Source organism: Cervus canadensis, chromosome 12 (genome assembly GCF_019320065.1).
Source record: "Cervus canadensis isolate Bull #8, Minnesota chromosome 12, ASM1932006v1, whole genome shotgun sequence".
In the NCBI taxonomy this organism is placed as follows: Eukaryota; Metazoa; Chordata; class Mammalia; order Artiodactyla; family Cervidae; genus Cervus; species Cervus canadensis.
In genome coordinates, this window is record NC_057397.1 from 59,381,475 (window position 1) to 59,401,866 (window position 20,392).

The 20,392-nt window shown below is 41.3% G+C and overlaps 1 protein-coding gene across 4 annotated transcripts in view; it reads right to left on the reverse strand.

Moving 5' to 3' along the window:
* GRHL2 (grainyhead like transcription factor 2) overlaps nt 1–20,392 on the reverse strand; it is a 166,433-nt gene that overhangs the window by 51,294 nt on the left and 94,747 nt on the right. For all 4 annotated transcript variants that reach the window (XM_043483538.1, XM_043483537.1, XM_043483536.1 and 1 more), the window contains exon 8: nt 8,087–8,181. In XM_043483538.1, coding sequence (XP_043339473.1) covers nt 8,087–8,181 — 95 coding nt within the window. The remainder of the gene's footprint in view (nt 1–8,086; nt 8,182–20,392) is intronic.

A 20,392-nucleotide genomic window follows, 5' to 3' on the forward strand; every position in this document is an offset into this window, starting at 1 on the left:
TTTAAATGAAAAATAATAGCCACTTAAAATATGAATATTGCATAAGGTATATAAACAACTGGCAGACTGCCTGGTATATATCAATAAGTAAGCACCGAATAAATACTAACCATGGTGCATACACACACACACACACACACACACACACACACACACACACACACCAGTCTATGAAATCTAAGTCTGCAGTCTCACTCTCCGCATGCACACAATAGTTCATGCATGTGAGTTATAAGAGCCCTCAGCAGAATTCAGGCCAAAAACCATGGCTACTCCACATTCTAACAACAGATCAAGCGTTGATAGCTCCGGTGAGATGCTTTCCAAAGATTATTCCTTCTATATGTGACTTAACTCCAGCTTTATAGCTTTTTCTGCCATCCATTACCATATAAAACTGGAACAAAGGTATGGCTTTGTTTAAGTTCAATAACAAAGACTCCAGCAAATGTTTACCTTTCCCTTTTAAAGTTTCCTTCATCCACACCACGCCCCAGCAAACACATAAAAATGCCATTTGCCCTGCTCTGTGGCATGTATCTCAGCCCCTCAAGACTCCTCCCAGGAGCCTCTCAATACTTCGTTTACTTTGGAGACCAAGGAAGATGCCCTATAATATTTCTCTTCTTCCATAGGATGACCTGTTGAAACCTGGGCTCTACTTAGGCAAAACATTAGGACATAAGGGGCTTTACCAGTGGTAAAGAACCCGCCTGCCAACGCGGGAAACGCAAGAGACCTGGTTTCAGTCCCCGGGTTGGGAGGATCCCCTGGAGGAGGAAACAGCAACTCACCTCCAGTATTCTTGCCTGGAGAGGAGCCTGCAAGTTAGTCCATGGGGTCACAAAGAATCAGACTCAATTGAGCACACATGCACACACATTAGGATGCAACTTTTTCTGAATTAGTAATATCCATCAACTCCACTTCATACTGGACTGTCTCATATGCAGAAACAGGACTCCCTGGACTGCTGATGGGAGGTCGGGGTCAGGGAAGCAAACTAGATCATGAACCCATGGACACTCAGGAGTGTGGTTTCCTTTGATCAGTTCTTTGGGTTCTCTTTTAATCCCCCAAATCAGTATTTACACATCTCCCCTTCTCCCTGGTGTCCAGCACTGGAGTTTGGTAGGAAGGGAACACAATTCATTCAGAAGCATCCTCTTGGAAGACATGATTCATCAAGACTATCAAAACTGTAACTTTCCAAAGTACTTTGTTTGACACACAGTGGAGCCCCATAAAAACTGATTATATCTTTTAGACCAAAAAGAAGTGTTGAGAGAAAGAGAAAAGGAAGAAGGGTGAAACAAACTGGGGACAATTTTAATGGTTCTGCCATGATTTGGTGCTCAAAGTCTTTCAATAAACTTATTTTCAACAAAGAGAGACTGAATAATTCGCAGGGTTCAAGAAGGTTAGAATACTTGTATTTTCTCCAGTTTACTGCCTTTCCATAGGCTGTGATCAAAGCACTGCCATTGGCACCATCCTGTCTCTGATGCTACCAACACCGAGATCTGAGGATCTCAACGGAGGGGCTGGTTTCCTACCCATCAGGAGCAGATGGAGTAGAGCCACGCTTGGCTAGCGGACCACTGGCTGTACCTTGAAAAGACAGTGCTGGAAAGAGAAAGGGCTGATCCACACAGGAAGGAACGGAAGAAACCCGGACTTCACGGGACAAAAGCAAATCACCCAATATGAGAGCTTTATTTATGTCTCAGAACATGAAGCAGTTCATGAGACGGACCACATCCAACGGCCTTATGTCCTATAAAGTAATGCTCAAAATTCTCCAAGCCAGCCTTTAGCAATACGTGAACCGTGAACTTTCAAATGTTCAAGCTGGTTTTAGAAAAGGCAGAGGAACCAGAGATCAAATTGGCAACATCTGCTGGATCATCAAAAAAGCAAAAGAGTTCCAGAAAAACATCTATTTCTGCTTTATTGACTATGTCAAAGCCTTTGACTGTGTGGATTACAATAAACTGTGGAAAATTCTGAAAGAGATGGGAATACCAGACCACCTGACCTGCCTCTTGAGAAACCTGTATGCAGGTCAGGAAGCAACAGTTAGAACTGGACATGGAACAACAGACTGGTTCCAAATATGAAAAGGAGTCTGTCAAGGCTGCATATTGTCTCCCTACTTATTTAACTTATATGCAGAGTACACCATGAGAAACGCTGGGCTGGAGGAAGCACAAGCTGGAATCAAGATTGCCAGGAGAAATATCAAGAACCTCTGATATGCAGATGACACCACCCTTATGGTAGAAAGTGAAGAAGAACTAAAGAGCCTCCTGATGAAAGTGAAAGAGGAGAGTGAAAAAGTTGGCTTAAAGCTCAACATTCAGAAAACTAAGATCATGGCATTCGGTCCCATCACTTCATGGCAAATAGATGGGAAAACAGTGGAAACGGTGGTTGACTTTATCTTTTTGGGCTGCAAAATCATTGCAGATGGTGACTGCAGCCATGAAATTAAAAGACGCTTACTCCTTGGAAGGAAAGTTATGACCAACCTAGACAGCATATTAAAGAGCAGAGACATCACTTTGTCAACAAAGGCCCATCTAGTAGTCAAGGCTATGGTTTTTCCAATAGTCATGTATGGATGTGAGAGTTGGACTCTAAAGAAAGCTGAGTGCTGAAGAATTGATGCTTTTGAACTGTGGTGTTGGAGAAGACTATTGAGAGTCCCTTGGACTGCAAGGAGATCCAACCAGGCCATCCTAAAGGAGATCAGTCCTGGGTGTTCATTGGAAGGACTGAGGTTGAAGCTGAAACTCCAATACTTTTGGCCACCTCATGCGAAGAGCTGACTCATTTGAAAAGACCCTGATGTTGGGAAAGATTGAGGGCAGGAGGAGAAGGGAATGACAGAGGATGAGATGGTTGGATGGTATCACTGACTCAATGGACATGAGTTTGGGTAAACTCCAGGAGTTGACGATGGATAGGGAGGCCTGGCGTGCTGTGGTTCATGGGGTGGCAAAGAGTCAGACACGACTGAACAACTGAACTGAACTGATTCCAGTGAAAAGACCAAAATAGAAACCTGTTCCTCTGAGCACTAAGTAGCATCTTAACGTTCAGGTAATTCTCTGTGGTCACATGAGAGATGCCTTTGTAGCGCATAGAGATTGGTTTCAATTTGAAATCACTGTGAACCGAGAAAAGGGCTGCGCGCAAAACTAAGGGGCCTGGTTTCAAGAATCTCCTTAGAAATTGGGGAGAAAGGAAAGCCTGTAATTAGGGTTTGTGAGCTCCAGCTCTGGGATGATGTCATCACCGGCATTCGGTGCCAGGAATCAGAGCTCACTGCTCTTTAATAATTCAATAGGGGTTTGCCTGGGAATTTCTCATCTTGGGAATTAACGAGCAACAAATCTACTTTGTAGGTACCGGATTGGCTGTGGGGAGAAGGAAACATTAAAATGACCTTGTAAGCGGGAGTCATGCAAAGAAACCTAGCCCTGTAGTCCTCCACTAGAATGATAAGGATGGGACCTTAATACTTTGTCAATCCTGCCCGGGTCCCCTTCCTGCCATTTTCCAGCTGAGAAACTGAAGCTAAGAAGGGGAAGACACAAAAGCGGCTATTCCTTTGCCCGGAGACCTGGCAGCCTAAGCCCCATTTCAGGGCTTTATCTTCTTTATTATCCTGTGCCCCACCCCCATTAACTTCCAAACTGTGACTGCAAGGATGCTCAGAACCTCACCTACCTAGATGCCACCTAAGTCATTCCCAGGGACCCCGGGACACCCGTTCACATTACAAGAGCTTCTAGACAGTGCAGAGTCTGCGGGGAAAGGAATGGCCATCCAGAGACGCTTTCTGGGCTACAGGTGTCATTGTGCAGAGACACCGTAGCAAAACCAGCAGAACCGGTTCTGGGAGGAAAAACTGGAGGAGTTCTGCCAGAACCACACTGCCCTTGAGACTGGCAACCTGGAGTCAGTCCCACAGCCTCATTTTAGCGAACAGTGTTAACACCTTCCCTGGCCAAATTTTCTCCTGTAATTAAATTAAACTAGGTGGTTACAGTTTCACGTTCTTTCTTTACTTCTGTTCCCACTAAAGGAGAGGTAAGAATAGAATGTAGGTCAGCAACAAAAGACAAGAGTAGTGTTCTGGAAAAAAATCCATAAATCTTGTCATCAGGTCTTGATGATGCATACGTGGGGAGACTACCAAATATGAGACTGTTTTATTCTATGTTTTTAGTAAATGCACCAAAACCAAAAGTGAAAGTGAAAGCCAGTCAGTCGTGTCCGACTCTTTGTGAACTCGTGGACTGTGGTCCACCAGGCTTCTCTGTTCAGGGGTTTCTCCAAGCAAGAACACTGGAGTAGGTAGCCATTCCCTTCTCCAGGGGATCTTCCTGACCTAGGGATTGAACCTCGGTCTCTAGCATTGCAGGCAGATTCTTTACTATCTGAACCACCAGGGAAGCCAAATGTCCAAATAAAAGCTATCTTGGGAAGACACATGGTTTTCTCAAATGATGCTTACATGACTCAAAGAACATTCGTAGCATTTTTTCAGATATTGCCTACTTCAAAGTTGGTCTTGTGCAAATATATATATATTTGTATGCATGTATGTTTATATTTGTATATGTACATATAAATTTATATATGTATATATTTATGTATATGTGTGTACATTTGTATACATATATTTGTATATACATGTATAAATATATATGTATATTTTATATATGTATGTATATGTTTGTATATGTATATGTATTTGTATATATAAATTTATATAGGCATATATAAATTTAATAAATTATATATATATAATTTTTACCCTTGAAATGGTATGATTTAAATTGTTGGTATATATTTACATTTGGACCCAATGATTCTGATTTTTTAAAAAATATCTTCAAAGATCATGACTTATTACCACTGTGTGTGTTCCAAAGGAAGGCACTGCAACTGTTTATGGGCACCAACTCACCCTCTGCAACCTGCTGCCAAAGGAACCAGCGGAGGGTGATGGCGTTGCTGACTGCCCTCTTCCTCCCGGTGTTAACCTCCCTTGTGTCACTACTTTCCCTAACACTGAAAGCCAGCAAAGAGGTAAAATGCATATTTGGTTGCTTGAGAGGGTGTGACGCAGGCATGAAAACTCAATGTCCATGAGGACCAGGCAAGGGAAGGTCCAGGAGGGAGAAGGGCAGAGAAAGCATTCAAGAGAACAGTTGGTGCCTCATAAGAGCCACTCACAGCCCTGCAAACACTCGGGCTAATGTTGCCAGAGTCCAAAAGAATCTGGAAACTTGGATTAAAAAAAAAAAATCTGATTATTAAATGCAGGCAAGATATTTTAAAATTTGGAATAAAAGGACTTAAAGTGCATTAAACACACATATATTTATGTTCTGTGGACCATATGAAGGTGGTGGGTCACAAATTTGTGTCCTCTGGCCACACCAAAACTGAAACAACAGGTGCCATTGAATGGGGCCCCAATCCTGAAGCCTCCAATGGATTTCTGTGTGGCTATTACCCACAGGAACCTGTAGGCCAATGCAACTGCTCCCGAGAAGTCCACAATATGAAAATTATAAACAATTCCACAGTGAGAGGGACACCTTTCATGCCTTGCTTTGTTGTTTCATTACTAAGTCATGTCCAACTCTTTTGGGACCCCATGGACTGCCAGGCTCCTCTGTCCATGGGATTTCCCAGGCAAGAATACTGGAGTGGGTTGCCGTTTCCTTCTCCAGGGGATCTTCTGAACCAGGGATCAAACCTACGTCTCCTGCCTCTCCTGCATTGGCAGGTAAATTCCTTACCACTGAGCCACCTGGGAAGCCCTTTATACGCCTTGCTTTGTTGAAAACTTTTTCCCAATTGTGTAATTGTGGGGTTATTTTTGCAGCCTGCTTATTATAAAATCGATTATATTTAAAGAAAAACCTTATGTCCTGCAGCCTGAAAAAAAAAAAAAATCTTCTCAGCCTACCTAATGAAACGAATTTAACTTTTATGGATTTTCTTTAAAGTTCTTTCAGTAGTTCAGCAAAATTCTTTGGAACTATTTCTATTACTTATCCAGACTGTACACGATTACAACTACCAAATAATAGCTACTAAAAATATGTATTAAAGAAACAAGTTGTGCTACAACAAGCAAGTACTGCCATTTGTCAAAGCACATGTGAGTGTAAAATGTGTCAGCCTGGAACAATACACATGTGCAAATACACATATTTAAACAAGACAAGTGAGCCCTGCCTATGGGAAATGAAAGAAAAGTCAACTCAACCCCAAATTAACTATCTCGTTGGTTGACCAGAGAGCCACCATCATTCAAGATGTCCCTTCCGGTTTCGGCATTTTCTTTCAAAGGTCCTATTGACTGGTGACAGTTAACACATTCACATTCTATCAGATTCCATGAAAAGGAAAATGAGGGCTGCAGTTTCAGCTCGCTTTACCATGACAAGGTATTCCAAAGGGAGGATCCCATTGTCTTCACAGTGGATGGCTGTGCTTGGACCTGCCTCTCACTCCTCACACACTGCTGTGCCCTACCTCCCTCGGAGGCTGAGTTTTCACACATCAAACCCCCCAAGCACATGCTTGGTACAGCAGAGACAATCGGAAAAGTTGTTTTGTTTTTGCTTTGTGTGAGGGAACCGAAGCCCAGAGAGGTCAGATGACTTGCCAAGGATTCCAAGTCCGGGCCCTGACACCACCAGGCTGCCTCTCCCTTACCCAACCCAGTAATCTCGCCTCTGGGAGAAGCAAAGGGTCATGAGGAGAAAGCCCCAGGCTCGGGTGAGAAACTCGAAGCGAAAACAGAGGAAAGCCTTGAGCAAAAGCTCTTCCTGCCCTTCTGTGCGGTCCCTGAGTTCCCATTGCATCGCAAGGCCTCCCTCCTTCCCGCGGACGCACCGAGCCCCCGAACGTTCCCTCGGCCGCTCCGGACCTCTGTCTCTGCTTGCCCATTTAGGTCACCTTTCTTGGGCCTAACGCCAGTTTCATTTACTTTGTTTTATACCTGAGTGAAATGAGACACTGAGCAATTCATCTTCATCTCTAAATCATGCCCACGAACTCCCATCCAGTTTCCTTTCTCACCCGGCTCCCCCTGCTCGCAGACAATGAAGCATTGAAAGTGGTTGTTTACGTTGACCTTTTCATTAATTCGAAGACAAAGTCTTCTAACGCCCGCCTAGATGGTACATAACCGAAGCAGAAAACAAGCTTAGGGTTCATCTGAAACCTTCCCTCTGGTGCAAAATGAAGCTCGAGAATCAGAAGGTACAGAACCCAGGATGAAGAGTGGGCACAGCCACAAAGTTCAGTTTCCATACACTCAGAGACTCGTGGCTCTGAGTATCCACAAGACTTGCTTCTTTTTTACCCAAATCCATGCAACGGTGGATGTCTTTCCTCAGGATGCACCTGGCCAGAGATTTTTACCTTTGCCCTTTTTAACTGTGCTGGCACCAGACAGAAATAAGAAAAGCCTAAGGTCAACAGGAAAGAAATGGCTCAAGGTCACAGTGGTGGCTTTTCCTCAGGGAGTGAAGTTGAGAGACCTGCAGCCCTGCTTCCTGATCCCTCTTTGACCAGGTGAAGCCTGGAAGGGGCAGGAGTCGGGGCGGGGTGGCCCAGCTGCTTACCTGTGCAGACAGAAGCTCTGAACGCTATCCTGCCTCTGAAGAAGGAGGCAGTTGCAGAGGTGTTTGGGGAAACTTCAGTACAGGAAGAAAAGGATTTTAGGCCCGGTCCTGTCAGCCCCAAGTGATAAAATGGAGCTTGGGGGCCTGGAGGAATCAGGAGGGACAAGGGGCCTGGCCCTTTCAGCAGGAGGCCCCAGAGAAACAGGTACACCCCTTTGCCTGTCAAAAGGCAATTGATTTAGCTTCTCAGTAACTGAATGTGTGTGACTTCTAGAGAAACCCAATAGGTTCATTTCCCGTTTTTCTGGCTCAAGTTAACAGATCTTTCTCTACTCACAGAGGCTTTTGTCAAAGAATCCACTGCAGAGAAAGGATGTGATACTTAAAAGGTATGACCAATGTATCAATGCTACTTTCTCACTCACTTTTGCTTCTTCATTCACGTCCCAGGTGAAGGAAACAGCATTATAGGCAATCTCTTCGATGTTGCCAATCGTATTAAAGCTCTCCTTGTAATCAGCTGTGACATGAAAAAAAAAATTAAGAGTCAGTGTTACTGGTGACATGTATTGAACTATCATTTTCCAATGGGGAAACTGCAACTTTGCCTATTCGGCTGGCTGTTGCCATGGCAACAGTTAGGATTTGTGCTTATGGATAATCTTTTACTACTATTTACTCTATAAGAATGTGGGCCCATTCCTCTATTAAAACAGTAAATCTAGGAGAAGCAGTGTTCCTAACTGATTTGTTCATTAGTTTCATTTTTCACTCGGTTTATAAATTTCTTCCCCCTGAGTCCCTTGTCACCTACCCACTCCCTCTCCTACTCTTTTCTGCTTAATTTTGCCAGCAGTGCCGGACTATTTCATAGGGATCGTTCTGTAGGGCAGAATAATCTATCAGCCAGGCAGTATCTTCAGGGCTTCAGTAAAGAAATACAGGAGAGTGCAGAAAAATTTATTTTTTTAAATTTCTTTTTGGATTTAGGTACAGAGAATTGAGCCAATCTGATTCAGTTCATTACCATCCAACTGTCAACTTAAGGACCTCTCATTTACTTATATAATATTTATTTATTCCTTTTTATCTCCTCTATCCCCCTGCCCCTGCAATAGCTATTGACATGTTTGCTCTATACCCTTATGAAATAAGTTGGGTTGATTTGCCTGTGTACATAGCTTTCATTTTCACAAATTGTGCCATGCTATGACCAGGGAAATTTCTGAAAATTCTGAAAGAGATGGGAATACCAGACCACCTGACCTGCCTCTTGAGAAACCTGTATGCAGGTCAGGAAGCAACAGTTAGAACTGGACATGGAACAACAGACTGGTTCCAAATATGAAAAGGAGTCTGTCAAGGCTGCATATTGTCACCTTGCTTATTTAACTTACATGCAGAGTACATCATGAGAAACGCTGGGCTGGAGGAAGCACAAGCTGGAATCAAGATTGCCAGGAGAAATATCAAGAACCTCTGATATGCAGATGACACCACCCTTGTGGCAGAAAGTGAAGAAGAACTAAAAAGCCTCTTGATGAAAGTGAAAGAGGAGAATGAAAAAACTGGCTTAAAACTCAACATTCAGAATACTAAGATCATGGCATCTGGTCCCATCACTTCATGGGAATTAGATGGGGAAACAGTGGAAATAGTGTCAGACTTCATTTTTGGGGGCTCCAAAATAACTGCAGATGGTGACTGCAGCCATGAAATTAAAAGACACTCCTTGGAAGGAAAGTTATGACCAACCTAGAGAGCATATTAAAAAGTAGAGATATTACTTTGCCAACAAAGGTCCGTCTAGTCAAGGCTATGGTTTTTCCAGTGGTCATGTATGGATGTGAGAGTTGGACTGTGAAGAAAGCTGAAAAAATTGATGCTTTTGAACTATGGTGTTGGAGAAGACTCTTGAGAGTCCCTTGGACTGCAAGGAGATCCAACCAGTCCATCCTAAAGGAGATCAGTCCTGGGTGTTCATTGGAAGGACTGATGTTGAAGCTGAAACTCCAATACTTCGGCCACCTGATGTGAACAGCTGACTCACTGGAAAAGACCCTGATGCTGGGAGGGATTGGGGGCAAGAGGAGAAGGGGATGACAGAGGATGAGATGGCTGGATGGCGTCACCGACTCCATGGACATGAGTTTGAGTAAACTCTGGGAGTTGGTGATGGACAGGGAGGCCTGGCGTACGGCAATTCATGGGGTTGCAAAAAGTCGGACACGACTGAGCAACTGAACTGAACTGATGACCAGGGTTGCCAGATTTAGCAAATATTGGGACCATACTCTGAAAAAGTATTTGCTGTTTGTCCGAAATTCAAATTTAACTCTCTATTTTATCTGGCAACCCTCGCTATGGACCTTTTCAGATGTAACCACTTTACTGGTTGCGTGCCTAATCCTGGCTGTGGCTGCACAGAATTCCGTGGTGACCATCAACCACAATTTACTCATCCCCTCTCCCCAGAGATGGAGGCTTCCGTAGTCTCCAGCTCTCTGGTATCACAGACAACACGGTGAAAAAAATCCTTGGTCTTCTGTCTGCACTGTCACTGCCTGAGTTGGTCTTCAGGGGTAGACATGATGTTCTTACTCTTAATCCTCACTACTACTTCCTAAGGTTTTAGCTTATGCTCACCATCTGGATTTTCCCTCTACTCTTGGCCTCCTTGGATATGACAACCTACCTTCACTCCAGCTCTTGTGTATGAAATAAACGACCACGTCGTGCTTGGCTGGCATCAAGGTAAGGCCATCTGCTTTTCTTTGAGGTCTGTTTCATTCACAGCTTGATCACCTAATCACATATGTTCTTTTTATCTAAATTTCTATAACTATTTTCTAAAATGAAAACTCTAAATATGTGCTTCTAATAATTTTTTAAAGTGAAAACATACACCATGACCTACAATGTCCTTCACAACTGGGCCCTGCATACTTCTCTGTGCTCAAACTCCAGCCCCACAGTGGGGGTCAGAGGAAGGTACAATGCTGATGGTATTGGAATCTTTTTTGTTTATAAAATCTTTTCGAATATTTTTCTAAGTTGGGAGTGAGTTATGATGACTGACTTTCAGGGTGCATAAAGCATTCATTGTCTACAATATCTGACATGTTTCTAGTCAAATTCTCATTTCCTCACCCTGTGTCCTAAGTGGCCCTGTGACTCCAGGGTCGGTGGTTTCTTGAGGTTTCAGCAAGTTCTTTCTCTACGTGAATGCTGTAAATTCTTGTAAATTGAAAAATGAATAAATGAATTTTGTAAATTCATATATCTGATCATTTTAGCCATTTTCCCCTCATTTATCACAAAATCTAAATTCATGTGATCATTTACCAAAATTTTTCTTACTTTTTCTTATTCATACAACACACTTTATGTGAATTACACTGAAAGAAGTAGGACTCCTATTTGTTTTTTCTATCCATAGTATAAATAATAAAACAAAGTTCATAATACTAATGAGCTCATAATAATCCATAATAAAACAAAGTCAGTTTGATTTTGTGTTTAAAAGAAAAAATTCTTATTATTACTGGACCTGGATTGACGGTTAACTGCAGAAAAACCTACCTCAATGTGCTCTCAGAATGGCCTTGGATGCATTTCCTGAAAAGGGTAATGTTGGTCTAGACCCTGACCAGAATTCTAGTTCCCCTCTTTCTCACCAAATTTCTACTTTGGGGGCCAATTCAGTGGGTACAAAGTGGTATCTCAATGACATTACAATTGCATTTCTTCCATCACCTATGAGTTCAAGCATCTCTTCACATCCAGGATAGCCAAGCAGGTGTTTCCTTACAAAAGCTGCCTATTCATGCCCTTTGTCCATAATTTTATTCATTTCTCCAGGGAAACTTTAAGGCAAGACTATGGATCTTTACATTTTAAATAAAGCACACAGACTTTAACATAGATGCTTGTGTGATCACCATAGGAAAGTCACAGACCATGAACAAATAAGAAAAATATTGAAAAGCAGGCACACTTTTCTCACGCACTACAAACACATCTGTGTAGCCTTCATTTTTCCTACCTCAGTCTCTGTCTCCCTTTCTCCAAAATATGTAAATATTTTATACAATATTGTAACAATTATTTTTTAACTTGCTTCTTGTCCCCTGTAATACATCTTTAGTATCTTCCCACGTCACTAAATAAAATTGTGGAAAATAGTCTTAATGTCTAAGTGCTATTATATTGGATTAAGATAAAATGCTATAAACTTTATTTTGCTCTTATTGATGCTATAAATGATGTCTGATACTTTGCTACCTCAAATAGCACTTCATCTAATTATCTTTATGGCAAAATAGCCATACATACTTCACTTTTTCATTAATATATATTCTCAGAAGTGAAATTAACAGGTCAAAGGCAAAATATTTTCAAAGCTTTTAATTCCATTTGTCAAATTGCTCCTGGAAAGGTTAAAACAGTTTATATTCACAATAACTGTATAACTTCCTGTTTCCTCAAACTGTCTCTTTCCAAGTTGGTATGCAAAGCAGGTTACATTATTTTATTTGCAGTTCCTTGATTGCTAAAGAAGAGAACAGTCTTCCATTTGGCTTCTGGTTCTTTGTGTTTCTTTATATTCTTTCTCTTTGTTTTTAAAATTTATTCATTTATTGTAACAGTTTATTGTTCTGTCTTTTGCTCATTTTTCTCTAAAGGAATTCAAATTTTCTTGACTTAAAGTAAATATTTAAAGTTAAGAGATAAAACAGAAAGCAAAGGAAAACCATTTTATATCCTAAGATTTTAGAAGTCTTTATGACTATATTTCAGAAGATTTTAAGTGAAAACATGTGTTTTCAGCAAGCCAATTTCTTAAATTTTGAAATGAGATAAGATCACTGAACTTAAACAAATTGGTCCCCTGATTCTTCATGCTATGTGTTTTAAAAAATAGTCTTACAATTTGTTTTGAAATTTTAATAAGCCTTTTAAAAATAATCAATCATAAATTTAAAAAACAAATATCATATCTAGCAATAAAGAGAAATAAATAAAAGTTGTTTGGTCAAGCACTTATTCTAGATCTTACAAGTTTTTACTTTTCCATACCTTCTCTACCTGAAAAATTTCTCCCCTAAAAAAATGTTAGCTTAGAAAAGTAAAGAATTTTAAAAACAAATGCAATACAAATACAGATAAAATGCTTTCTGGGTCCCCTAGTTTTGCACAGGGGATCTGTCAGTGTCTCTCCATCATGTTCCCTTGTTGTTGCTGTGGAGTCACTAAGTCCTGTCCAACTCTTCTGCAACCCCATGGCCCAGCAGGCTCCTCTGTCCATGGGATTCTCTGGGTAAGAATACTAGAGTGGGCTGCCATTTCCTTCTCCAGGGGATCTTCCCAACCCAGGGATCAAACCTGAGTCTCCTGCATTGCAGGTGAACTCTTTACCACTGAGCTGCCTGGGAAGTCAATTTCCCTTACTCAGTCCACAAATACACTGAATAAATATTTGCTGTGTGTTCCCTATATACCAGGCAGCATCCTTACACTTGAGATCAGCAGAAAACAAGATGAGGTCCCTGATCTCATGGTGCTTGCAGTTCAGAAGGAGACAGAATATAATTAAGTAGATGAATAAATAAATCAATGACACAATTAGGTTTAATATGCTTCAAAAAAGGGGGGGCTTCCTTGGTGGCTCAGACAGTAAAGAATCTGCCTGCAATGCAGTAGACCCAGGTTTGATCCCTGGATTGGGAAGATCTCCCCTGGAGAATGGAATGGCTACCCACTTCAGTATTCTGACCTGGAGAATTCCATGGACTACAGTCCATGGGGTCGCAAAGAGTCGGACATGACTGTGCGACTTTCACTTTCACTTTATGCCAAAAACAAGACTGGCGAGGTTACTTTTTACTAGGTGGTTATATTATTTACTCATTTCCTTCATACCACACATCAATATTTTGTTTGTTTATTTATCACCATCATTTCTCATTAGCTACACATGTATATGAAGGCAAGGAACTTGCCATTAATACTGCTGCCTTCTCGGTGTTTGACATTATTCAGATAATATTCATTCCATAAATTTGTTGGATAAATAAATGAATAATGGTTCCATGAGCAGTCTAACAAAAAACAAAACTAAGACACTAGCATCACACACTCCTATTTGACCTTATACAAGAAATATCTGTTCTTCATGATTCCCTTTGTTGTTAGTCTCCAAGCCATTCACCTATAGATGGCAAAACAGCCCTGCTATCACATGGTGACTGTCAAAGTTTTCTACATGACTTATACACACTGATATTGCTTTGTCCACATGCATGTTAGTCCAATAAACAGAATGCTAATAGATGTGTCTCCTGTTTCTGAAAACTGTCTTAATGTCCTCTGATGAGTGTTGCTGGCTTAAGGGTTCATGATCCTTAGTGTAGGAATAAAACCTCAGCAACCTGTTGTTAGGGGGGCTGCCCAGGTCGCTCAGTGGTAAAGAATCCGCCTGCCAATGCAGGAGACAGAGGTTCAATCCCTGGGTCAGGAAGATCCCCTGGAGAAGGAAATGGCAACCTACTCCAGTATTCTTGCCTGGAAAATCCCATGGACAGAGTAACCTGGCGGGCTACAGTCCATGGGGTCACAAAAAGTCAGACACGACTTAGTGACTAAACGACAACAAACCTATTGTTACATCTTCCTGAATTTATTTCCTCAAGAAAGTTTCCCGAACCTAAGTTTTGTAAATGTTGGTAGCTGCAAACAGTAAAAGGCAGTGTCATGAGCTGGTGTCATGAGTTTATACTCCTAGAGCTGCCATAACAAATACCACAAACTTGGAAGTTTAAAACCACAGAAACATATTCTCTCATAGTTCTAGGGCCAGACATTCCAAGTGAAGGTGTTGGCAGGGTTGGTACCTTCTGAAGGTTCCCAGCTTCCCCGGCTTCTGGTGGTTGCTGGCAATGCTTGGCTTCCCTGGACTTGCAGACCCAGCATTCTAACCTGCCTCCATCTGCAATGGTGTTCTCTTCTGTGGTTCTGTGTCTTTCCCCCTTTTTCTTCTCTTCTAAGAATTTGTCATTGGATTTAAGGCCCACCATAATCCAGGATGATGTCATCTAGAGATACTTAACTTACTATACCTGCAAAGACCTTTTTCCCCAACAAGGTCATATTTACAGGATCTAGTACTTAGGGTATGAACATATAATTTTTGAGAGAGTTATCATCAACCCATGTATCTGCGATTCCCTCCTGTGATTGGAAGTCCTATGATTTGAATGCATGGCTTGTTCTCATATGACAGCCACTGTAGCTAAAAAGTCATCACACTTTCTTTTAAAGCATTTCATGGTGAACATATAGGCATGTCTCAGAGATTTTGTGGGGTTTGCCTCCAGACAACCTCAATAGAGCAAACACTGAAATAAAGGGAATCACAGCAACATTTTGGTTTCCTAGTGTATATAAAAATTACGTTTACTGTAGTCTATTAAACACACAATAGCATTATGCCTAAAAAACAATGTACATACCTTAATTCAAAAAACCTTATTGCTAAAAATGCTAACCATCATCTGGCCTTTCAGTGAGTCATAATCTTTTTTTTTTCATCTTTTTTGCAGGTGGAACATCTTGCCTGGAGTTGATGGCTGCTGACTGATCAGAGTGGTGGTTGCTGAAGGGTGGGGTGGTTGTGGCAATTTCTTAAAATGAGACAATTCCTTAAAATGAGCCGAATTGACTGTTTTTCAAGAATGATGTCTCTGTAGCATGGAACGCTGTGCTACAGAGCACAATGCTCTGTGCCATTTTACCCACAACAGAATTTCTTCAGAGACTGGAGTCAATCCTCTCAAACCCTCCTGCCGCTTCATCAACTGAGTTTTTAGGATAGTCTAAATCTTTATTATCATTTCAACAGTCGTCACAACATCGTAACCAGAAGCAGATTCCATCTCAAGAAACCACATCCTTTGCTCATCCATAAGAAGCAACTACACATTCATGAAAGTTTTATCATGAGGCTGTGGCAATTCAGTCACATCTTCAGGCTCCACTTCTAGTTCTCTTGCAATTTTCACTACATCTGCAGTTACTTCCTCCACTGAATCCTGAACCCCTCAAAGTATCCCATGAAGGTAATGTTGATATTTTGACCTCTTTCCACAAACCACATTCTTAAAGCATCTAGAATGGTGAATCCTTTCCAGAAGGTCTTCAATCTTGCCCAAATTCATGAAAAGAATCACTATCTATGGCAGCTATAGCCTTAAAAATGTATTTATTAAATAATAAGACTGGAAAGTTGAAACTACTCTTTGATACATGGATTGCAGGCATGAAAATAGCAATAATCTTGTGGTATCTCTCAATCCTTGCTCTTGGGTGACCACATGCATCATCGATGGACAAAATAACATTTTGAAAGGAGTCTTTTTCTGAACAGTAGGTTCCAATAGTGGGCTTAAAATATTCAATAAACCATGTCATAAACACATGTGCTGTCATCCAGGCTTCGTTGTTGCATTTACAGCTATGCAGGTCCTAGATGGCATTTTCTTCTGATCTACATTGATAATTGGGGGCTTCCCTAATAGCTCAGTTGGCAAAGAAGCCGCCTGCAATGCAGGAGACCCTGGTTCGATTCCTAGGTCGGGAAGATTCACTGGAGAAGGGATAGGCTACCCACTCCACTATTCTTGGGCTTCCCTTGTGGCTCAGCTGATAAAGAATCCACCTGCAATGCGGGAGACCTGGGTTCGATCCCTGGGTTGGGATGATCCCCTGGAGAAGGGAAAGGCTATCCAATCCAGTATTCTGGCCTGGAGAATTCCATGGACTATAAAGTCCATGGGGTTGCAAAGAGTCGGACACCACTGAGCCACTTTCACTTAGCGTAGCCACCTTCATGAATTATCTTAGTAAGATCTTATGCGTAACTTGCTGCAGCTTCTACGTCAGCACTGGCTGCTTCACCTTGCACTTTTATAAGTAAATGAGATGACACTTTTTCTTAAACCTCATACACTGACTTCTGCTAGCTTCAAACTCTTACTCCCTAGCTTTCTCACCTTTCTCGGCTGTCATAGAAAGGAAGAGAGTCAGGGCTTTGCTCTGGATCGGGTTCTGGCTTACAGAAATGTTGTGGCTGGTTTGATTTTCTACCCAGAGCCCTAAAACTCTCTCCATGTCGGCAACAGGCTGTTTTGTTTTCTTATCATTTGTGTGGCCACTGGATTAGCACTTTTAATTTCCGTCAAGAGCTTTTCCTTTGCATTCACAACCTGGCTACCTGCTTGGAGCAAGAGACCTAGCTTTTGGCCTCTCTTGGCTTTTGACATGCCTTCCTCACTAGGCTTAACGATTTCTAGCTGTTGATTTAAAGTGAGAGATGTGATTCTCTTGGTAAATGTCATATTGCACTTGAAAATGTGTGGGTTATTTTCAAATATCTAACATAGTTGTCTTTTGATAATTCTAACACAGTGATAAGAGAACAGACTCTGTATGCTTTCAATACCTTTAAACCATGAAAATTTTGTACCCTGTTTTATGTCCCTGGATATGTTCCAGGGTCTCCTAGTTTATAGTTTATGAAAACTTGGATAGAATGTATATCCCACTGTTGTGTGAAAATTGTGTAAGTCTAACTATATTGACTTGGTTCATGGTGGTTTTCAGGTCTACTATATCCTTCTACTTTTCTGTATATTCATTCCATTAATTTTTGAGAGTTTGATATTGAAACTCCAACTAAAATTTTAATTTACTACTTAAAAATAATTGTAATATATAGTGGAACTACATGTAATTTTGTTCTGTATTTTCTGTAAATGTATTATCATACTTTCATAATTTAAAAAATAAAGAGAATTTTGAAAAAAGAAAGTGAGAGAGGTAAGACTTATCCTTTCACTTGAACACTTAGAGACCATTGTTGGGGTTATCAATTGGCCTAATTTCAATATTGTGTCTCCAGGCAGAGGGGGGCCTGAGGAGAGGGAGAGAGATGGGGGAACGGCTTGTTGGTGGAGAAATTATAACACATAAATTTATCAGTTAAGCTTGCCATCATATATGGATGTGGTTTGTGATGTCCCAAAACAATTACAATAGCAGCGTCAAATATCACTGATCACAGACCACCATATCAAACACAACAATAGTGAAGAAGTTTGAAATATGGAGAAAATTACCAAAATGTGACACAGGCAGATGCTATTGGAAAAATGATGCCAACAGGCTTGTTCCACGCAGGGTTGCCACAAACATCCAATTTTTTTAAAAGCATCTGTAAAGCACCATAAACTGAAGCTCAGTAAAACATTTTGTATTACATTTTGAATGGACTTTCTTTCCTAAAAAAAAAATGATGAGGCAACACACAAGCTACATATTTTGTACTCTAGTTTGTAAATATCTATAGAATATAAACATCTACTTGATAAGCATGGAGATATAAATAGAAATATGGTTTAGACACTTCCTGAAACTGGCATGATGGAACAAAACTACAAGTGGCTAAAACAGGTTTCTAAAAAACAAAAAGAAAATATGTGTCAATGGCATCTGAGTTAAGAAGGTACTTCTTATTAATCTCAGTGATCTACACACAAAGGGATAACCCCAAAGTACACAACCAGCTCAAAGCATCAAAAAGAACAAAACCATGGAAAGAAGAAATGAGAATCTAATGAAATAAGAGTGAGGTTGATTTCACTGTTAATGTCATGTCTAGTGATAGAGTCAAACTTTCCAGGGTCTGTTCTCAGGCTGGGTGTGTCCTTGAAATGTCAAAGTGAAGCATATGGGAACGCACAGCCATGAAGACTCTCCAGGGCCTTTTAGGATAGCCTCCAAAGACGCAGACTGATGGTTTCTGGATTCTCATGGTTTATAGCCTTGTGCAGATGTTCCATTGTAGTGACTCTCAAGTGCCGGGGTGCATCAGAATCACCAGGAGAACTTTGGTAAAATGGAGATGACCGAGCCAACTCCCAGGGATTTTCATTCAGTAGGTCTGGGATGTGGCAAAGAATCTGCCTTTTTAAGAAGGTCCCAGGCAGGGCTGATGCTGCTGGTCTGGAGACCAGACTGGGTAGCATGGATCTATGGCAAATTGAAATGACTGAACCCTTTTTGTGCATTTGATTTATTTCACATATAGACTTAGAAAGCACTACGTCTACAGTGATGCCCCACATCAATTATCCATGATGTCCATGAGACAGACTGTCTTCATCCTCAAGTCTCCCCTCTTAGGTAGATGTCAACACCACATACAGGTGGACCAGGCAGCTACCTACATGGTAAGACTTGAGGACCACCTGCTCCAAGACCTCTACTTATTCTCTGGGCTGGAATTCCATCCTAGGACTCTCTTTGGGAACAGACACTGTCATCTCCTGACATGAAAATGCAAGTGCTCTAGGGACACTAATACCTGCCGTAAAATGAGCTCTTACCAAATGCCAAACCTTCTACTGACACAACCTCCTCTAATCCTCACCACGGCTCCAGGAGGCAGGTATCAGCATCCCCTTCTAAAGAGAAGTTAAGCTGCTTGTGAAAAGCAACATGGCTGGTGACAGAACAACCTGTGATTTGAATCTAGGTCTGTTTAATGCCAAAGGCCATGCTTTTAACCACTACCTATATTTATCTTGTAAGTTTATCTTGCAAAGTAAACAATAAATGGCCACCAGACATTAACATCTTACAGAGAAAAATCATAGCATAGCCTATGTGGAAAACTAGCTGGTAGAGAAGTGCTGGAGGAATGGAAGCTTGATGAGGTGGAGAGTCTGGACATTTTTGGACCATTGCAAACACCTGGGCAAACCAGGGCAAAGTTAGGGGTGTTGCAGTGAAGAGGAAGCAAAGAATACATCTCCATACCCTGCAGACACTGGGAGGATAGAAAGAAAGCAATGGAGGTGTGTGTGCTTAGTCGTTCAGTTGTGTCCGACTCTTTGTGACTGCAGGGACTGTAGCCCACCAGGCTCCTCTGTCCACAGGGATTCTCCAGCAAGAATACTGGAGTGGGTTGCCATGCCCTGCTCCAGGGGATCTTCCCAACCCAGGGGTTGAACCCAGGTATCCCACATTGCAGGTGGATTCTTTACCATCTGAGCCACCAGGGGGGAGATGACAAACTTCACAGTGTTATCAGCAAAGAACTGCTAGACAAACATGGATATGCAATACTTTCCATATGTTTTTGGCAAGTTATATTCTGTGCTGATATTATAGGATCCAACTCTATTTTAACTGCAATGGAAAGCAGGACAGTGAATTCGTTTGTTTCCCTTTTTATTTTTTTGCGTATAAATATTTGTCTGTTAAAAGGTCTTTATTTTTTCATTTTAAAAAATATTTGTTTTTTCACTTATTCATTTGATTGCTCTGGGTCTTCAGTCGTAGCAGCAGGATCCTTCAGCTATGGCAGGCAAACTCATAGTTGTGGAACGTGGGCTCTAGTTCCCTGACGAGGGATTGAACGTGGGTCCCCTGCTTTGGGAGCAAGAAGTCTTAACCACTGGACCACCAGGGACATCCCAAAAGGTCTTTAAATTCAGACTTTTGTTTTCTTCAAACTGATTGTATGTGTAAATGTGATTCTGGAATGCTGTCAAAGGAACTAGTAATTCCTTTACCTTAATTAAGTTCACTTGCTTGGTAAATTATAACTACTCCTTTTAATTATTTTTGTATATATTGTTGGAGATTAAAAGAAGTGGTATAATTAATGC